Source organism: Oenanthe melanoleuca, chromosome 2, assembly GCF_029582105.1.
Source record: "Oenanthe melanoleuca isolate GR-GAL-2019-014 chromosome 2, OMel1.0, whole genome shotgun sequence".
NCBI classification, from domain to species: domain Eukaryota; kingdom Metazoa; phylum Chordata; class Aves; order Passeriformes; family Muscicapidae; genus Oenanthe; species Oenanthe melanoleuca.
In genome coordinates, this window is record NC_079335.1 from 143,243,830 (window position 1) to 143,265,774 (window position 21,945).

The 21,945-nt window shown below is 39.9% G+C and overlaps 1 protein-coding gene across 2 annotated transcripts in view; it reads right to left on the reverse strand.

The window, feature by feature from the left end:
* Positions 1-3,704: 3,704 nt before the first annotated feature.
* Positions 3,705-21,945, reverse strand: part of SCN5A (sodium voltage-gated channel alpha subunit 5) — a 166,901-nt gene continuing 148,660 nt past the window's right edge. For both annotated transcript variants that reach the window (XM_056485320.1, XM_056485319.1), the window contains exons 22-27: positions 16,510-16,791; positions 10,249-10,302; positions 8,610-8,751; positions 8,067-8,167; positions 7,304-7,574; positions 3,705-5,666 (exon numbers count right to left, since the gene is read on the reverse strand). In XM_056485320.1, the coding sequence (XP_056341295.1) occupies positions 4,432-5,666; positions 7,304-7,574; positions 8,067-8,167; positions 8,610-8,751; positions 10,249-10,302; positions 16,510-16,791 (2,085 nt within the window). In that variant the 3' untranslated portion in view covers positions 3,705-4,431. The remainder of the gene's footprint in view (positions 5,667-7,303; positions 7,575-8,066; positions 8,168-8,609; positions 8,752-10,248; positions 10,303-16,509; positions 16,792-21,945) is intronic.

Consider the following 21,945-nt stretch of genomic DNA (forward strand, 5'->3'; position numbering starts at 1 on the left):
AGTGATGGGAGCACATCTATAGAAGTTAGGCAATTCTGGTAAAAATCTGGATGTGAAAATCTTTCTGGTGAGGATCATGACACTGAACTTCCTCCACATTGGAATTTTGACTACAAATTCTAGCGAGAAATTTCCATAACTAATCTGACATGTCTCCATGGAGAATTCTCATTTCAGCAAACTGCTCCTTCCAACGAAAAAGATCTTCCTGAATTTCAGACAGATTCATTCTATACACATTGACTCAGAAGTCAAATTATTGCATGACATATTTTAGCAAACGCTTATTAAAAAAAAAAGTCTTCTTCCCAAGTCAGATTGCCCTGGGCTAATATAAAACATTATTATAAATTGATTTTATTAAACTAATTCAAAGGTCTGACTGAATTTTTTCATTGCAGTTCAAACTAGTGTTCCTCCTCCAGCTAATTCTACTGGGCAGGATGGGTTGAAATACCAGTGCTGGGTTCATCCTATAAATGATTCTCTTTGAGAAGAGACTTTTGAATTCATCTGAAGTAGCCAGAAATTCTCCACTGATTTCAAGAAGCTTTGGATCAAGCCTTTAATGCTCTGTAGGTTGCCTTCCAATGTAAGGTGAACTGGAGAGGTTTTCATCAAAAAACCTCCTAGCAAAAGTCACCATGCATTTCCCAAACAAATATGTGGAAAAAGAGTCAGAGAAATAATAACATAAATGTTGACAACATAACCAAAAAAAAAAAAAAAAAAAAAAAAAAAAAAGGCAGAGGAAATATTTGTTATCCTTATTTATTTAATAAAGAAACATAATAAATTTGAATTTTTCCAGGTACAAACAGCTTAATATGTCCTATGATATTGGCTGATATTTTCCTTGCTCTTTTTGTAGCTTGAGTGATTCATGTGGTAGCCTTTATTGAACAAATCAACAGAAAAAATGGCAGCACTCACCATGCTTATAGACAGTGTGGGCCAACTATTGAGTTAGTGTCTTAAATTAAGTCACTGCACTGGGAGGTTGTATCATGGCTCGATTGGGATCAGCATCTCCAGTAACAAAGATCTACAAGTGAGGTTATTTGAATTTTTTGAGGGGAGTTCTGAATACCATACAAAGATACCATTCCCTCTTCATCCCTAAAGAAACATGCCACAGGACAATAGAAAACCCAATAGAAAACCGACCTTCCAGTTACAAAGATTTTTGAAAATAATTTACAATTCAGTTTTAGAAAGTTGCACTGTAAACATCTAGAGTTAAGACCCTCTTTCAGATTTTTTTTGCATTACTTTTTTTTGTTTGTTTGTTTTTAAAGAGGTTTTGGGTAAAAGAACCATTTGTAATTGCATCAGTACTATAGGGTCTCACAGCAATGACACTAAAATGTTTAACTCAAGGCTGAAACAACCACAGGAAGGGCTCTTCTCTAATAAAATAATGACCAGCTAATTGTCTCTTTACATTCTGTTTATTACCGGGCCTGACTCTTAATAAGAACAGCAGTTGAATATTTTCTAATATAAGTTGCAAATAATTAAAATATTGTTAAAGCAGCATAACCAACAGCTCACTACTGAGTGCAGGCTGGCGTTTTCCTTGGGTTTCAGACAGTCTACATCATACATGAAAAGAAATCACATGATAAATGCTCCTTTTCCTTAGTATTTCCCCCCTTTTTTTTTTTAATTTTTTATTCTAAAGCTTTGAAAGGAAAATAATTTTGCTAGTTGTCAGCCAATAAATGCTTGTTCAGCAAGTAACGAATGTACTATTTTCTAATTAAACAGTTTCATTATAGGCAGCAACTTGCTGCTAATGATCAATAAATCCCATTGAGGAGAAAACATTTTAATCAGTAAGTCGTGTCCTCTGAGTGTCAGCCACTCTATAAACTCACAAGATACATATATATGTATAGATATACGTATGTGTGTGTGTATATATATATGCATATAAATATAAAAATCGCATACTCTTTCTGGGTGATATGTACAGTCAGAATAACATTACAGCATAAATACACAGGGAATTTGTATAAAGTTTCTCTAATTTGAGAAGCCTTGAGCAATTCTGAGTTTTTGGGGGAGGTGAGGGGAGGGGGGAAGGAATAAAGAATGATTTTACTTCAAGGAACGACGAGTAGTCCCCTTAAGTTAGAATCTAATTACAAACAAGATTTAAAGGCAACAAAATGCCCAGAGGAACAGCCCTATGTTATACACCATAGACATGGGGTTAAGAGGGCAAGAGAGCATGATTATAATAATACTTATATAGTATGGTTCATTCCCTTATAGCACTTTGCAATCAGAAAGTCTTACAACACCCCTGTGAGGTAGGTAAGTATTATTATTCCCATTTTACAGATGGGTAAACTGAGGCACAGATAGGTTAAATTATTTGCCTAAAAATCATGTAGTAAGAATCAGGAATAGACCCCAGGAATCCTGATGGCAAATCCTCTGAATTAACCGATAGACCACTCTCAAGTGAATGCCTGAGACACCTCTCAATGAAAGGAGAGAATATATTAGCCCATATTTACACAGATACATTGTCATCCTTTGGACATGTTGTCGTACATATTCTGACTTGTTTAGAGGACAGATAACAATGGCCATCGATAAACTTGACTGTAATATGTTGCTTTAATTCTTGTTGCCAACCCCCATGTGGTTTTTTGACTCCTTCACAACCCGGGATGTAACTAAATGTAAATGACAATACACCTTAAATACATTCTTGATATCTTTGCTTCTCCAAGGTGAAAAAGCACAATTACTCTTCCTTTAAAGTGCAATGGCTCATTACAGAAATCTCAAGATTTTCCATGAAGTCCAACCAAACCCAAGTACAATCAGTCTGAAGGTGAAAAAGAAAGAACTTGTCTGTAATGATGGACATGTCTCTATATTCCATAAATAAATTCTCACATTCTATTGAGGCTGAAAGATAATAAATAATCTATGTTAGCACATAAAAACCTCTAATACTTTTCTACAGCCACACATCCACCTTTCACCCCATTGTCATTTCTTTGGCCTGAAGCTGAAGGACACATCAACTGTAAATATTACTTTGTCTACAGGAATGAGGATATAGCTACTATCTAGTAGATTTTTTTATCGGTTCCTGTATTTCTTGTCCTTCCCCAGAAATCTAACAGTGCTATCTGAGAAAATGAAAGATGGACTTTGAGTTAAAAGGATTCAAACCCTCAAAATCTGTGTACAGATCCAGAGGAAATTCCCCTCCCGTCTTCTTGATCACACTGTCGCAGCCATTCTGCATGGCCCAGTTGGCATTGATTTATTTCTATTAGTAGTATTAGTAGTTTTTTCTTTTTGATTAATATTGATGCACAGAGTTCCAAATCAGGCTGCTTAGCTCAGTGTTCCTGGGGAAAATGTAACCTATCCCACTACCTTAACAGAAACTTTGCCAGCCTAGATGGTGCTTTGGATCACTACACACAAACGTGATGCACTACTTCTATGGCGAGTTTGATTGCGGATTTCAAAGCAGATTCTTGAAACATACTACAAAATTAGTGCTTTTATTAACAGTTTTACAAACAGAATCCATAATTGTCTAGTTTCCTGAAGGATAAAACAAGCCGTTTCTGTCATCATTTTGATATCACTTGCTTCTCTGTGTTTGTTGTTTTGTTTTTTTTTTTTTGTTTTTTTTTTTTTTTTTTGTTTGTTTTTTTTTGTGTGTGTGTGTGTGTGTGTGTGTGTGTTTCTGCTGATGTGGTGCAGTTGCAAGTCCCAAGAGGGAGGGCTTAGTGTAATCAACAATTGAAATGTTGCTAATTTGATACTTCTGTTTGCAACAACTTTCCTCTTCAAGTGATGGGGATCCCATAAGTTCCTATTACCTTGACTCAGAGTTCAACATGAAGAGTGTTAGGATCATTAATCTCCATGGAAAAAGAGACTTCTTTTTTTTCTTTTTTTAAGTAAAAAAATATCAAATATAATAAATTTATGAAAGACCATTCACAACATATACAGTAAGTGTTACATTTTGCTACAGCAGCTGTGATTTTTTTTTTTTCTTTTTAGAATGCAAGGTCATACATCGCCATAAGTAAACACACTAATATGAGTAAGACCTTAAATGAATGTATACAGCCAGGCTTTATCTGTGGATAGATATACACTGTGTTTACTGTTTTACAGTCTAGCCTATTCTTATTCACACCATTGATATAACAACTATGACCCTGCAGAGAATCTTCCTGTGCATATATAAATATAAATATTGAGCCAAGTCAAAAAGAGCAGGGTCAAATGTTATATGACTTATTAGATTCCTGTAGTTAAGGGTAAAAACTCCACTGTTTCTTTTTGCAACTAATTTTTAATAAGAAGGCTGCTTCAATCGTTGTGTAGTTACAGCATTACATTCTGTAAACAATGTTTTAAAGCATTCTAAACAAACATTTAAACAATTGATTCTTTATCCTTGTCGGGTGAGAGAAGACAATCTATAGCCTCGTCGCTTTTGCTCACGTCCGTTATCTTCAGCTGGAGGTTTTCACTGGTGCCTCTGGTGACGCTGTCGTAGGATGGGGGGAAGGAGGTGGAGGAGAGAGTTTCTGACTTGTCTATTGGCCTGCCGTAGTTCTCGTTCATCATGAACGCGATGAGACCCTCCTTCTCGGGCGCATCGTCCTCCAGGATGCTGCTTTCCAAAGTTCTGTGCCGGTACAAGTAGGATGCCTGCTTCATGGAGCGCCGGAACAAATGTCTCCTGTACGCCCTCTGGATGACGATGGCGGAGACCTCTTCTTGTTTCCGCCGCAGAGTCGTTGTAATGGGCTCGTAGGAGATCTTGGAGGGGTTCGCTGCCATGAACTTCTCTTCCATCTGTATCTTAAGGGCATCCATCTCTCCGGATTCTCCTAGCACCCTTTTTGTAAAAGCAAACAAAATATCCAAGCAATGGATCCTGTCTCCGCTGACCATGGGCAGGTCCATGGCTATGAGTTTGATTTTGTTGGGTTTTGCTATGCGCAAAGGTTCTGACAGCGCGTCTGCAAAGTCTGAAAGTGCAGAATACTCAATAAACTGAGTGGCTTCGGGGTCAAACTTCTCCCAGATTTCATAGAACATATCAAAATCATCCTCGCTTAGAGGCTCTGTACTTTCCTCAGTGGCTACACTGAAGTTCTCTAAAATAATAGCTATATACATGTTTACAACAATGAGAAATGATATAATGATATATGTAACAAAGAATAAAATCCCTACAGCAGGGCTCCCGCAGTCTCCCTTTGAGCCATTTGCATTGGGAAGGTTTGGGTCACAATATGGTGGTCCGGTGTTTAAAATAGGGTTGAGAAGACCATCCCAGCCAGCTGACGTGGTGATTTGGAAGAGACAGAGCATGCTGTTAGCAAAGGTTTGGAAGTTGAACATGTCATCAATCCCATACTCCTTCTTCACATAGGCAAAGTTAGCCATGCCAAAAATGGCATAAATGAACATGACCAGAAACAGCAAGAGGCCAATGTTGAACAGAGCAGGAAGGGACATCATTAAGGCAAAGAGCAGAGTTCGAATTCCTTTGGCTCCCCGGATGAGTCTCAGGATCCGGCCAATCCGAGCCAAGCGAATGACTCTGAAGAGTGTGGGTGAGAAGAAATATTTCTGGATGATGTCAGAAAGTACGGTGCCTTGAAAAGAAAAGAGACAGACAAGAAGTTAGTACATGGGAAATAATCCCAGGTTTTCCTTTTAAAGCAATCAGTCAGGATTATTGAGAAAATAAATGGAAAGTTGCCCAGATTGGAAGGCTCACAACAAAGGGAAAGGCATTGTTGCTTTTTCATGCCTGTTTAATCCATAAGAACTTGTGAGACTGTAAGCTGAGAATGGTAGTGGCAGTTTTATTAAGGGACAGTTTTCTGTTGGTAATGAGAAACCAAGATCAAGCCAAGACAAAAATACCTGGAGCTTTTTTGGCTATGACCCACCTGAGAAATTTGTCTTGAGTGCAGATGTTATAATTTGTCTGATATGACAACATTTTTGTCTGTAAAATAATGAGTCAGAAATTCTGGTGTGCTGGGCCTGGTTTCTTTTTCAGCTTCCACCAGAACAGTGCAGGTTTCCACTGTGTATCCACTTGGTTAGTTGTTTGCTTATAAATTTTTCCAGTTTCCCTGATGGGCTGTGAGGGAACTAAGGGCTGAGGCTGTGCTAGCAAGGAAATGAGCTTGCACTCCTGGACTAAACTCTTCATTCAGGAGCAGAACACTTGGTCCAGACAGTCTAAAGCCAAGTCCCTGGCTGCACTGAGCTGTGCTGAGCTCCTGTCTCCCACAGGAACAGGACTCACTGGCATGGCCTCTGACACTGCAATAACCTGGCTGATCATGGGACAGCACTCTGAGCAGCATGACAGCTCAGGTTAATGACTGTGTGCTATGGGCATACCCAGAGCATCTGACCTCAAGGCTCTGGTGACATTCCCAGGGTGACCCAAACCTGTGGAATCCAGGCTGTTCAATGCCCCCAAAGCACAGGGTGTTTAGAGCAGCAGGAGCACCAGTTGATGTTTTCCTAACATGACACTTTTTTATTCACCTGTTCTCTCCCTCAAAATGGAAACAGTTTTTCAGAAGAGTCGAATTTCTGAGCTCGTTTTGCTCACTGGATCATCTTCCAGTTGCTGCTACTTGCAACTTTAGTGAAAACACTCTTGGTAGGATTTCAGATTCATTTGACCTGCACTTATTTGGCATCTAAATACATCTCTGTTTGGGGCTGCAGAGCAGCAAATGGCACAAGCTAACAATAAAACTGTGTCTTTCTGTTTCATCCCTTGGCTATATGAGAGTGCAGAGCTCCAGTGACAAGGCTGAGAAAAGTCAGACTCGCTGCCCTGAAGGACTGCTTGAAACTTTTGTAATAAAAACAAATAGCAAAGCAATAGCCATCCACATGTGCCACTTTCATGTGGCTTTTTTACTTCCCTGTCATTGGCTGTTATGCAGAACTGGTGTTAAGTGTTTGTGGCAGCTAGTTCATGTTTTATCACCAATTGGTGTTAAGTGTTTGTGGTGGCCAGTTCATGTTTTATCACCATGCACCACTAAGTGTAGAGTTTGATAAACCTCCTAATTTTGCTGATCAAACCAGTTTTTGTTAAGCAGTGGTATGCTAGTTATAATCACATATTAAAATTGAGTTTAGGATTAAATTCTATGAGTTGAAAGCATATATTATTTCACAAACCCTCCAACTTTGCTAATTAATTTCATGTGCCTTTCTACCATTGGAGTCTGGGTGAAAATCCAGGGTCACCTACCTACGATGGACAGAATCACAACCACAAAGTCAAAAATGTTCCAGCCGTTGGTGAAGTAGTAATGCCGCAGAGCCAGCATTTTGAAGATGCACTCCCCGGTGAAGATGGCAACAAAAAGCATGTTGATTTTGTAGAGGATGTTCACCTTTTCTTGACTTTGGTCATCTGTTTCCACCATCATGGTAACCATGTTAAGGCAGATGAGAATCATGATGGAGACATCGAAGGCTTGTTTTGAGACGACATCGAAAATAAAACCTTGGTATTTGTTCTGGGGGAAAGGATAAGGTTTAGTTGGGAAATTTAAGCCATGTAAAAATCATGAAATTGTATCCTGATTGATCAGAAAATAGAGGAAAACAGACAATACATTGCATCTGATTGGAACTTCATAAACTTAAAAGCGATGATGAATTTTTTTGATGGAGTTTTCAAGCCTGTTTGCTTCTAATGCTTTTTGAAACTACTGTAAACAAGACACTGCACTGTGGCCATGAATTTATTCAGAGCAGGCAGGTGGCCACTGGCATATGCAACTGGCACATGTAAATTGCAATGTTAGTCAATGCTGCAGAACAGAGGGAATTTTGTACCACAGGTCACTGGACTTGCAAATATTATCCAAAACCAAAACATATAACTATTAAGTGCCTTTCATCTGGGAGCAATAAACCTTCCTCCACTGGAGAGTTGAATGGTGCTTATTCTAACAAATAAACATTCAGCTATTACACAAAGTTCAACTGAATTATACTGTTCTTACCAGTGGCCTTGGGATTGGCTTTTGAGGTTTCTTAGATCCCAGCTTTTTCATTGCATTATAATATTTTTTCTGTTCTTCTGTCATGAAGATGTCCTGGCCACCTAAGTATAGGGTGAGAACAACACTATTACTTTTGATGAAGAGAGCTCACCTCTGCCCCCTTCCAAAGTTCAAGGATGAATCCTCTCCTATTTCATTTCCCTTTTAATGTAGCTTTCATCAGGTTGGACTGCTCAGAGGGACAGGGGACACCAGGCCAGCCTGTGCCCCTGTGTCACATTTTGTCAGATCCCCTCTGCCTGAGCTGTTTGGCTGCATTCTGTGAGGAATAGAGTCCCCCACCCTCTATTTTCAGGATGCTCATGCTCCAGGGACACTAGGGGCTGTACAGCTGTGCCTTTGTAGAAGTCCTGCAAGGTGGTTTGTGCAGATGCTCTGCCACTGCTGATCTCAAGGATGCTGTGGCAAAGCCACTGCTGAGAAATCTGTTCCTGGCCTTGGTGCCTGCAGCAGTCACAAGATGATGTGTAGCACATGCACTACTTATCTTTTTCTTTTGTTGGTTAAAATTGTCAATGATGACACCAATGAAGAGGTTCAATGTGAAGAAAGACCCGAAGATGATGAAAATCACAAAGTAAAGGTACATGTATAAATTACATTCCCATTCAGGCTGCTCCTCACACTGCAAAGGGAAAAGGGAAAGTGTGAAAATGACACCACCTCTGCACACATCAAAATATTGATGCAGTCAGAACAAAGCTGTCCACTGGAGATAGAATTATGAAGCATGAGAAAAATACTGTAATTCCTGTGAGCAATCAGCTCTCCTTGGTCTCTGATTTTTACCACTGGCATGTGCAATGCCACAGTCATTTCAGCAACACTTCACAGCACTGTCACAGCAACCACACTGCTCCAGAATTAAATCCTACAACATGTTCTCAGTCTGAACCCAGAAGGGGAAAATAATCAATTTTCTGATTGTCCTAATGAACTAATGGTACTTACAATAAAATAGAAGTATGATTGCAGTACAATTGAATCCTACTGAAAAACATGGTAATTTTAAACACAATTTTTTAAAATGAGGAGTGGAATAGAATAAGGTCTATTGCTGAAGAACTGAGCAACACAGTCTGATAACCTCAAGTCACCCCTGCCCTGTTTGGCAACAGTGCTCAGATTTTCCCCATCAGCTCTTGGTATCTAAACAAAGTGCATTCCCTAACTGCCATATTTTCTTGGGGGTATTCCATGAGTTTCATTCAGCAGCAGGAGGATGCCTGTGCACATGTAGTGCCAGAATAAATCACCATCATGAGCTATGTTATGCAAAGGTACTTCTCTGCTCCTCTGGTGCCATCAAGTTTTCCCACCCCTTATTCCTCCCCTTAGGCCTTGATTTTTGCCCTAAATTCATCCTGCCAAATTCTTAGTACCAGCTCTTTAGTACCTTAAAAGTTAACAGTAAGTGTAAACTTGCTCCTCTAATATAACTAAAAGAAGGAAAGAATACTCTAGATCTTTCAATAAAAAGATAAACAAACCACACATGGTGTAGGAAGGGAAATGCTTTTTTTGTTTGTCTGTTTTTATGGAAATCTGAAAGCTGGACAGGATGCAGGTAAGAGCTGAGCTGTCACCAGTCACCAGCACATCTCAAGTCAGAGCTGGATGTTCACACTCCCCCTGTCTGCCAGGAGCTTCTCCACACTCCTCCAGGCTGCAAAAAAAACACTTGTTCAAAGTGAAGGTGTGGGGAGGGTTAAATATTTGCCTCACAGGGCAATTCAACTTAAACAAAGAACTTTTAAAGATGTGTTATCATCAGAAGTTGGAAAATAAGGACGTAAGCAGGGAGAGGGGAAGAAATACAGAGAATAATTTTGGCCTTTGGTGGACTCAGACTAATTCTTGAGGTGCCTCTGTGTGCTGGGAGCTCTGCAGTAGGAATAGATAAATCGGTTGTGTAGGAGTAAGGGCCACATTTACTTTAATTTCAGATTCATCCTGCCTCAGTACAGCTACAAATAATGAGGGTTTGCAACTGTCCCAGCAAGAGCAAGACAGGGACTGGCACCCTGCATGTATTTCATTTTGCTGTGTTTGTTGTTAAGCATCATCAGTGCTGCAAAAGGCAATGGAAAAGGAAATTATTAATTTCCTTGCAGAGACTTACCTCTCTTGAATCCACTGCTGCATACATAATATCCATCCAGCCTTTAAATGTGGCCTGAAAAAAAATCCCACACAAGACATAAGCATATTAAACAAGTATATCCTGAAATAATCTCTGTGATGAACTTTCAAAATGCAATGTTGAGCATGTACTTCACAATTAATACATTGCCTGCCTTGCAGTCTAACTTGTATCCTTGAGTTTATGCTTATTTAGATAATTAAAATCATTCCAGAATGGTTTTCTCCTGGATTCTCTCATTTCTGTTGTTTTTTAGCACTTTCTGCACTTGCAGGGATAAAACAAAGGTTTTTAGATGAGGTTTTAAGAAAGAGAGAAAACATAACAAGTCTTTGGAAGTCCTGACCTTAAAAATTTCACATAATGAAGGGATATGGCTGCACATAACATTAAAGAATGTTGTCTTGCACAAGCCTTGCACCAGGTGAGGTGGATCCCATCCATTTCCTGCTGAAGCTTGGATTCTGCCCTCGTCTAAACCAGGGCAAATCACAACAATATCAAAGCCCAGGAAGATGCATAAATCACAGCTGATTTGAGAGAAGCAAAGGCAATCAACCCCTGCTGTGAGCCTGGCCCTGGAAACTCAATCTGCTTTAGTGTTCAGGTTTTCTTCTTATTAAGCTTTATGAAGTCAGTAGTTTTAATATTTTTTTTTTTTTAATAATTGTTTAAAGAAGAAAAGATTCCACAGAAGTCAATGTCTCTTATTGGAATGTTCAATGCAGAAGGGCAGTGACAGCACTCCTAGGAGAAACACAGGGAAGGGATTTTTTTACTATTCTGTAGCAAACCCACGACTCTTTGATCTCAATATCTGCCTCTAATTAGGCACAGCCTGGTGCCAAAGCACACCTGGCATTAGGTCTGACTCTGGCCTGAGCCCCACTCCCTTTATTTGGGTTCTCTAGAGTTGTTTCTTATTTGACTTCTGACCTATTTAGACTTACCAAAGTCAGTGTGAGCAGATAATGAGGCGTTTTTAGATTTATTCATTTCATCAGATTTACACTGACAGGCATGTAAAACCCACACCCAATATTTTTTTACGTCCTACTTAAGTTGAATTTTGCTCTATTGTGTAGGCATACAATTCCAGATAATGCTAGTAGGAATTTGGCCAGAGGTTACCAAGAGAAACCCAGGCTGTGGTGGGTACATTTAGTGGTTTAAAACTCTCTATTATTATATTAAGTCCTGGAGGTAATGCTGCCTTCCCAATTCCTTCTGAATGCTACTGAGCCAAAGGAAAATGTACAAGAGATCAATGATATTTCTCATGAAAGTATATATAAAATAGAGTTTGAAAGGTTGCACCTATTCTTATCTACTGCTTGAAAGAGATTAACCCACTCCCCTAAATCAGAACCCTTTGGAAAATCTCTTCCATGGTGCTGTGTGTTAAAAACCACTTTAGATGAAAAAGTATCTACAGGAACAATCAGCAGTTTTATCAAAACAAATAATTATTTGAACCTGTCATGCTGATACTCCTCAAATATTCTAATATTTTCCTTTTTTGCTGTTCTCTTTCTAATCTGATTAGAGACTTTCTGGTGCCATTAGAGCTTTCAGCTCAAAGTGCTGCTCAGGAAGGGTGGCTGGGATGAAACAAGAAATCCTTTCCCTGTGGCACAAAGCAATGTGATCTTAGCCTGTATTTTTCTCCCACTTGGGGGAAATCTTTTCTCTGGAGCAGCTATTTTACCCCTCAACATGTACCACAGACATGAGAGACTCTCCTGCAAGGCACAGTGGTTTGTTGTGGCAAAGGATGATGAAGTGATCAGACAAAAATAAATATAAGAGAATGAAGTGCTGTCATTTTCTGTTTCACCCAGATGATGAGAAGAAAGAGAATTACAAATCTGTGGGACATCTGGAAAGCTTCCCTGGACACTTCAGCTGCAGAGGGCAAAAGATACTGAGAATGAAAGAAATATAACACTGAGAAAAGAAATTATTTATCTGGAATTAGTAACCACTTACACTCTGGATAAGGAAGTGACAAAATCTTCATGGGAGTGTTTGTGATATTATCCTGCCTGGAAGCTATCCAGAGAAACACCATTTTCTACTGAAACTGTCATGTGATGAGATTATCTACTGATAAACTCATCCTGGGATGGGATTACATTTTGTTATTTCACTGGTGGTTGGAGCTGCAGTGCAGCAAATTAGTGGGGAGGAGATTGGTGGGATGGCACTGGCTGCCCTCACACCAAATGGTGCCTTGAACTAAAGCAAGACTTTAAATCTGTAAGCCTTTGGGGTTTAGTTTTACTTTTTTTTTTCCCTTTTCCTTTTTCCCTCTTTTTCTTTTTCTTCTTTTTCTTTTTCTTTTTCTTTTTCTTTTTCTTTTTCTTTTTCTTTTTCTTTTTCTTTTTCTTTTTCTTTTTCTTTTTCTTTTTCTTTTTCTTTTCTTTTCTTTTTCTTTTTCTTTTTCTTTTTCCTTTTTTTTCTTTTTCTTTTTCATTTTTCCTAGGAAAGGAAATTGTTCAATAAAAATACCTGCTTTTCATGGCTGAAACACTGGCCTTCACATTGCTGAAATGTTTCTTTGGGCAATACTATTGATGAAAAAACAATTTGAAAGCTAAAGCAGAGATTTATTTGCACATTTGGCGTCCACAGTGACAATAAAGTCAGGCATTGCAGTTTACACAAGTGCAGGAGATGGTGTAACACAGTAACTTTAGACACATTTTGTGTCTGATTTATGGGCTCAGTCAGGATTTCGAGCCTGGCATGAGGGGTTGCTTGAACTCTGCAGCTCCTGCTTGCTGTGCTGGTCTAGAACTGCTTCTGTTCTCTCCCATTCCTTATCTGGAGTCACAAAGTGACAGAGCTAATAGGACATATTCAAAGATAAATAAAATACAGTCAACCTAAGTCCATTCTGTCTAAGAAGAACTTTTCCAAACAAGCCAGATGCTGCATGAAAGATCACTTATTTCCTGGGTATTTCTCAAGAGATGGCTGAAATTTCAAAATCTATTACACAAAAAATATGTGGAGGTGATCACAGGGTGGAAGGGTGGGATTACACAAGGGAAATGCAAAAGTGCTACTGGAAATTTAAGATATTTCTTTGATCAGCTCAAATACAGAGTTATAGAGCAGAAATGCTGTGATACTTTAAGAAAATTTGGAGCACAGAAAAGCTGTTACTGAAACACTGGGTTGTAAGAAGACTTTTTCCTGTTAGATTAGATTTTAGGAGTGTTAAATCACCAGGAAAGTGAATCATCCTTCTTGCAAGTCAAAAAGTTGTGATGACAAAAAGCTTTCCCTGCCCATGAATGAGGCATTCCTCTTGCTTGCAGAGTGAGCAGATTAGTTACCTCTGTTATTTCATTAACCTGTTCTGGGACAGCCTGTTAATTGGAGGAGCTTGACACTTCTCATGAATGTTTTCTCAGACTCATTAACCCCAAGTGGCATCTTCAGGACAACACAATGGATCCCAATCAAGGTAGGAAAAGAGCAGAAGATATTTGGGGCAAATTTTGTGCAGTTCTCAACTACATTGCCAGAAATCTTTCCTCTGGGCAGACACATGCCCTAAAGTTTCTATAGTAGCAACTTCCATTTCTTTCAAGCATGCTGCTGTAGAAGACAGAACATCAAGCAGATTTGTTTTATGCATTCCCATTTGGATTTGCAGGCATTCCAAAAGAACTTCAGAGTCACTGGGATCTATGCTGTGGCAGCTGAAAATGTCAGCAGTGAAAAGACCAGTTGCACTTAAATGCTCAAGTTTTGGATCCTGGAGGGCTGTAACCCAAATGTTTATCTCTCCTTGCCCTGCTGTGCACAGGGATGCACAGAGGTGTCTGTCTCCCCAGGAGAGCTGGGCTGGCAGCTGAGCCCCTGCAATTCCCAATTTGCTGATGAAATGTGACCCCTTATGGAGAATATTTGGCAAGGGGCACCTGTAAGTGACACTCCTGCCAAAGGAGATCCAGGTTTGGGTCCCTTTGTGTGTGTGTGTCACCTCTTCACCTCATTGCCTGTGGTCAGCAGCAGACATGAGAGCTCCAGGTGCAGGATTAAAGCCAAAATCAATTCCCTAATGGAAACTGGCTCCTGCTCTTCCTCTGTGAAGAAGGAGCTGCCACCTGCCATGGGAGCTGAGCTTGTTTCCTGCTAAAATCAGTTTGTTCAGGCCTAGGTTTATAACACTTCTTTTGTACTTTTGCAACTGGAAAATCTATTTCTCTTCTATCCAATACAGGATCACAAGTTTGAAAGAAACCTGCAGTCATCAAATCCATTTTCAACTGGAAAAGAGCAGTATTAGCCCATTGCCTTCAAATATGTGCTGAGATCCACCTTACAACCAGTTATGTTTCTTCTGCCACCACTGATCCCAACAGAAGTGACTAGAAAAGACTGTTCCAGGATATTCCTTAGGAAATGCCAACTTATGAAAAGCCAAAGATTTTCAGAAAATTGGACCTTGATTCTTATAGAAGAAATGGTGAAGGAATAGCTACTTCTCTGATGGAATTTCTCCCCCAAAAAAGTAAGCAATTGTTATGTAATCAGAGGAATTAAGAAGCTTCAGGTAAGGCACAATATTTTAAACTTGGAAATTCTTGCTCATTTACATTGGATGTTTAAATGAAAGACAAACAAAACACTACATAGAACAGAAAATCTAATTAAAGGCAAAGTTAGTTCCAAGTGAAATAATCTACCCTGCATGGCTGAGCTGAATATTGCAATTATGTGCAACAGATAAAAGCTCTCACTCTCAGCAAGTTGATGTCATGGAAAGAATCAAAAGTGGTTGTGCCCATTCCAATGTTTCTCCTTTCCAGAGGGTGTGAAAGCAAAAACTCAATGGACAGCAATCAGAAGATCTCAAACTCAAGTGTTTGTGTACCAGGAACTGCACACATAAGAACAAGGATTTCTGTGAGAAGGGAAAATTGTTTCATGGAGCTGTTCCATGCATCTGGGACAGAGGAAAGCAGATCTGGGAAAAACAAATTCACTTCTTGGGAAGGAGCAGGGCTGGGGGAGGCTCGTGCCCCTTTGGAAGGGCAGGAGGGGGCTGAGGGCAATGCCCTGCTGCAAAGGCTGGATTCTACATGTGACAAATGAATTGAGCTCCCAGAACACAATTTTTTATCCCAGAATTGAGGGATGCCATCACAGGCATTCCAAGAAAGAAACCTCCCTGTCCAAAGATGTAGCAAGGAGATTATTTAACTCTGCATGCAAAAAATGCAACACAGCAAACACTCCAAGTGCACATCCAGCCCCTGTCATCATTTGGCTCCAGATTAGGAACAATGGGGAAAAGCATCATAACCACTAGTTTATGTGGGGGCCCCATGGAATTGAAACACAAAACAATTTGTCTGAAACCACCCAGCAGTCCAGCAGCAGGGCCTGGACAAGGTGGAGTCTCTGTGGCTCTTTCTATTAGGTTATCCTGTATCAAAACACGTGAATCTCAGTGCACACAACCCATTTATCTATATTTCACATTTGATGGTAAAAAAGGTTGCAGAAGTGGCTTCCTTCTGCCTTTATAGCTCAAATATTGCCATCATCTTTGAACCTCAGCAGTCTCTTTTCTGCTCTTGCCACCCTCCCAGAGAGGCTGGGCTGGGGGCAGGGTCAGCACTCTGAACCCACCATGGCCCATAGTTAGATTCAACCTGAATCATTGTTTTAGCAGGTGGACACAAGGTGAGGAACCAGAATGAAAGGCACCAGTGTCCTTCTCAAAAATGGAAAGTGAGCAGAGGGCCATAAATTAAGGCTACAGCTTTGTGCAGTAACTTCAGCTGGGAAACTGAAGGCACTACAAATTCATTTTTTTCCCAGCAGGATACAGTGAAATCCCAGGCTGCCCAGGAAGGGCAGTGCACTCTGTCTCCATGGACTGTCTTTCCAGTATCACAGATTTCTTTTCTGGAAGTGAACTTTGCTCTGCATTACAATATTGACAAAATGGTCTTTAATTCACCTCAATACTCCAATCACCTCCCAGAGACCTGTATTAGTGACACAGCAGAAACTCAAAACCATAAACTGCCATAATATCTCTAGGCCAAGTTAATATGCAAAACATGATTTATTTACTCTTGAGGAAAGGCATTGTCCTGATGGGTAAGGCTGAAAAAACCCAGCAAAGCCCAGAGGTTAACTTGAGCTTTTAAACTGATGGTTTCAGTGAGAATCAGCAATATCTGCCCATTAGTTTCTGGTGGCCACACTTACCACTTGCAGCAGAGCCAGGTACCCAGCACCAACATTATCAAAGTTAACTTTCACTTTTGTCCAGTAGAAGTTGCCTGACACGTTGTAAAGTATGCAGTCACTCATGTTGTTGATAATTTTAGAGTCCAAAGGCATATCTCCTTCTGTCTTATTAATGCACTTCCCAAACTTCCCAGCAAAGAGGTTCACTCCCATGATGCTGAAGATGAGCCAGAAGATGAGGCAGACGAGCAGAACATTCATGATGGAAGGGATGGCTCCCACGAGGGCATTGACCACAACCTTGGGGCAAACAGGAAAGGGAAACCAGAATTAATGTCAGCACTTGGGTGGACACTGGTTAACAAGCTGCTGTGAGCCCTTGATTAATGAGTCTGAACCCTCACATGGTGACAGTGGATAAGCACTGACACTGCTCAAGGAGCCAGACCACCCCTAAAGGCTTCAAACAGGATTTTTTTTTCCTTTTGGTAATCAAAGAAAGAATTTGTTGGCATCCCACCCAAGGGATGGTGCTTTTTCAAGAGGAAACTCTGATTTCAGGAGTTGTCTTGACCTCTCAAATCTTTCTGGATAGTACACTTCAGTCAAACTATAATAATGATGTGATTAATTGGGAATGGCTGGGGTGCAGTACAGTGACTCAAAATGGAAAAAAATTACTTCTGAAATCTTTGACTCCACTCAGGCCTCTGTAGCCAGTGGGTTCTGAACTATAGCTGTGATAAATGTTGCTTAATTAAATAATAACAGATTGAGACATACTGTACTAGGCCAGCTTCCTCTATCTGATCAGTATGCATGATTAAAAGAGCAAAATCATTTTAATTTAACAAAAAAAAATTTTTTTTTCCAATGTCATGCTGTAAAATTCCTACACATTAACCCAGGCAGGGCTGCAAACCCCTGCATAAAATCATACATTAAAATGAAAAGCAGAAGGAGCTTTTAAGGTGTGTGAATGATGGCACTGGAAATGCTGAAGCCAAGCAAAAACCCAAAGTTCAGACCCTCTACAGCTGCCAGGTTTGAATGCAGCACTGTAAAACCACTCTATCAAGCAGGCAGGCTGCATTTTTTTATTGTTTTGAGCACTGTCAGGGTTTAAGGGGGTTAAAGCATCTGTGCATGTCAAACTTTACACTAAAGACTCAGAGAATCAGAGAATATCCTGAGCTGGAAGGGTCCCACGAGGATCACTGAGCCCAACTCCCAGTCCTGCACAGGACACCCCAAGAGTCACACCATGCAAGACATTTCCTGAGATAAGAACTCTCTCACAAAGTGTAGTTTTCCCCTTCCTGTGCCAAGCAGGTTTCTCCATGGGCACAGCCTTTGGGGATGCTGCCCTTGCATGGTCCAGGCTGTGCTGCCTCCCAGCTGCATCAATTTCCCTCCATCCCTCTCTCATGCCTTGGAGATTAAAACCTGATAGGTGGCCACTCAGCTCTTCTCCTTCTCCATCTACATTTCTGAAACTGAGACAAGGTGATATTGATCCATAAAAATTAAACTTTATTCAATTGGTGAATTTGATTATGGAAAATGTCAGCTCTTCTTTTCTCTTGTGTTAGTGTCCAATTTTCTGACAAGCTAATAGTGTAACATTCACTTCTCCATCATTTTTGCATTGCTGTGGAAGAAAAATACCCAGAGGAATGAAATGGTTTTCATGCATGTATAGCAGCAGCTTCCTCTACAGCACACAATACAAAATTATGTAGATGTTCCAAAACTCAGATTTATATTTTGTGTATTTATGAATGAAGCTGATTTTCACACAGGAAAAGCTGTTTGACCAATTGTTTTGTTTTGTTTTTCTGTATAGGCCCATTCCTGATGACTTTTCTTGGGATTTGTTTTTTGTTTTGTTTTGTTTATTTGCTAATTTTATCTTTCAATTTTGGGTGTCAATCAGTTTCTAACCTCATCATTTTTAGACCAAATTTACCATGTTAACCAAAATGCCAAATAATCTCCAAATCAAGGGCTGGTTTGGATATAGCCTTGCACTTTTCAAAGTAATTTTCATTTGCTTCTTTGCACAACAATATTTTTTTTTTTTTTTCAGTTTTAACCCATGCCAGCAATAACACATTCACTTTTGTTACATGTGCTGCTGAACCCAGCTCCCAGTGACAGGACACAGAATCCAGGTTTCAGCAGAACAAGTGATGGCCATGCCCACATCCTGCTTTTCTCCTTCTGCTGAGTTATGTTCAGTGGCCTGTAGATAACAAAACACGACATGAGGCTGGAGCAAATCCTGCAACACCTCTCTGAGTGAATTATTCACAGGGGGTTCATTCTTCCCTTGCTGCCTCTGCTCTTAGACCACTGTGATGCCATTTGTTCTGGTGGAAACATTCTTGTTTTGCAGTGAGACAAGTGACAGGAAGACCTGGATACATAAAGTCAGGATATTATCATAAATTTATACTAAAAATTCACCTGCATACCTTGCCATGGAAAGAAAGGAATTTCTGCTGCACTTTGGAATAACAACTTATATACCCATGTACAAGAAAAGATTTCATATCTGTTGGTTTCTATCAATACCTTTACAGGTGAAACCACCTTCCAGCTGACTTCTTGCAATCTATAACCTGTGTTTGGTCCCCAGCTCTCAACCAAAGCTGACTCAGAATTTTAATCCAGAAATAGACTTGCATGATGAGCTAATCCTCCCTTTGCTCTGAGAGAGTCCATCAGACTCCCCACAGTGATTTCAGACCCAGACTGTAACTCCCAGGGAAGCTCAGGCACATCTTTTGCAAAGACATCTAATTTACAGTGTCATGATGTCAAATAACAGAGGAAAAAATGTATTATTAGATAATCTGTTCCTGGTGCCCTTTGTCCCCAGTGTTAGAAACAGTTGCTGCATTTTTAGGTGGAATTTGTTGAATTTGAGGCATCTGCTCTTGGATGTCTTCTCCTGTCATTCCCATCTTCATTGGGGGGAATTACTGCACATTGCTCTGGGTAATTATAAAATCAGATATTCATTGTAGCTATCATGGTTCTTTCAGATTTTTAATCACGCTCATAGTCCCCTGCAGAGACTTTCCCATTTTTAATTCCTCCTTTCCAGCACTTTCATGGAATTCCAGTGTGGAAGCACTGCACTGTCCCTCTGTTTGCTGGGCTATTTCCCTGCATATCCAGGGATTCTAACAGTCACCTCATTTGTCAGACCAGCCCAAAATCCTGTGTCCTGTTGAACAGTCATCCTGATGCCTATGTCCTCCTCAGCTGCTGTTTTCCAAGAAATATTCCCCAGAGTGACCTACATTCCTCCTGCCAAAATAGTCATTGTATGTGGGTTTATTAAAATGTGTGTTGTACAATAGATCTATTTTTCACTGTGATCCAGATCAGCCAGCATAATTCCCTTATCTGTAATTTCACTTGCACTCATTTTTGAGTGCTGTCAGCAAAGATTTTATATTTTCTTCCAGATGCTGTTAAAGTACAGATTAAAGATCTCATTCTGAACAATCCCTCACCCCGAGATCCTCATCACCAAATTTACAGTGTGGTCACTGCTTACAATTACTTTTTGAGATCCATCATCCATTTTAAAATGTGTTTACTTGTCTTGGTACAAAGCTTATGTTTTCATCACAATGTCTCATGGTATCAGATTCCTCTCTGAAATCCAAGCATTCTGTATCAGCAGTTACTGTCATCAGCATAATTTGTAATCAAATCAAAGGCCCATATCAGTTTTACAAGAACTATTCCCATGAAATCATGCTAACAAGCATTAATTATGCTGTTTCTTTCCTGCATATATCTTGTAGCAGTCTCACCATGACTTTGCCCAGTATCATTTTCACATTTAATGGTCTCTCATCATCCTTCTGAAACACTGCAATAACCTCCCTTGCAGGGAAGTGCCACCTCTGAAATAATTCCCTGATGGACAACCAACGAGGAGACATGAGAGATGTCATTATTTGGGACAGGCAGATTTATTTTTTCTGGGCTCATGAGTGTAAATCCTCTGGGTCTACAGTACTCAGGTGGGATCCTGCTCTTTCTGGGTCTTTTTCTGAGGATTGAGGGGCAGGATGGCACCAGCTCATCCTTATTTTGCAGACCTCTCATGGCACAGGAGCTGCTGAGAATTGTGCCAAACTTGCACAGGTCCCAAACTGAAGATAAGGAAAGAACTGAGGACTGATGGCAACAGGTTCTCTTGGCCACCCAAGTGCTGCTCTGTGCCTTTGTCTCATGGAAAATTGCCTCCAAAATTTAGGCACAACATCAAGGAAATAAGTCTCTTACTGCAGTACATGAGAACTTTCTTGCTCCTGTTCTAGCCCTGCAGAGATGTTTCAGTTATTCAAGAAAGAGGCATTATATTAGAGTAAACTATTATTATTTTCTCACTGTCAGTGTTTGCTTCTCAACATTATCATTATTTAATCCATCACTGTGCTGGCAATTTTCCTGTGCATTTTGGAGCATATGAACTCCTAATAATGAAAGGTCTAACTGTCCCTAGTCTTGTTAAGTGTGGTTAGACAAACTAAAACTAAAATGATTTGCTTTTCCAATAGCACGTATTCTCAATTATACTTTATCATGGTTTACAAGCTAATTCACCACCTCTGATAGCTCAGAATGACTGAATATATTTCACCTGCAGCAATGGCACAGGAAAGAAAAGGGATATTGAGTCAGGGACTGAGTGGCCTGTAAGAATGAGCATGTGGGAAGGAAATGTGAAATTTGCTGGGCTGATCCATGTTAAGATCTTCACCAAGCAGCCTCTTATTATTGTCAGAGAGAAATGAGGAGTTGTTCATGTTACTTTTTCTCTATTGTACTAATGATTTTCTGATGTTTTTGGCTCATTTCCCCACTGCTATTCAGGTTTGAATCCAATTTAGTTAAACTGATGTGAAATCATGAGTAAACAATTGTATGACAGCTTAGAACCCACTGAGCTTTGCTTGGGCTTGTAAATCCACCAGTGAAAGCTAAGCCTTCATAAGCCAGATCTAAACTGATTTGAGAGAATCTGTGTAGAATCTGGTAGTTAAACCAGAGTGCTTTTGCTAATACTGAATGCTGAAATAGTTCCATCTGTGAATGAGGTCATCAAATGACAGGAGTGAGAGCTTTAATTATTGTCAGTAGTGCAACCTCACTTTGTGTCTTTGCACCTTGGTTTTCTTTTATTTGGTCAATTACCTGCAAAATATTGCCTGAAAGTTTGTGATGACCAAAACAGATCAGGTTTGGGTGCCTGGATAAACAGAACCCTTAGAATCTACTTGCCTCATCATCATCCACAAAAATAATGTGATTTAGCTAATCACAAAATCTTAGGAACAAGGCATTACATTACCAAATCTGGCCATCCACAGAAGAGGAAAAGAATGGATGTGGGGTTTTCCTGTGCTGCTGTATCACCATATTTCC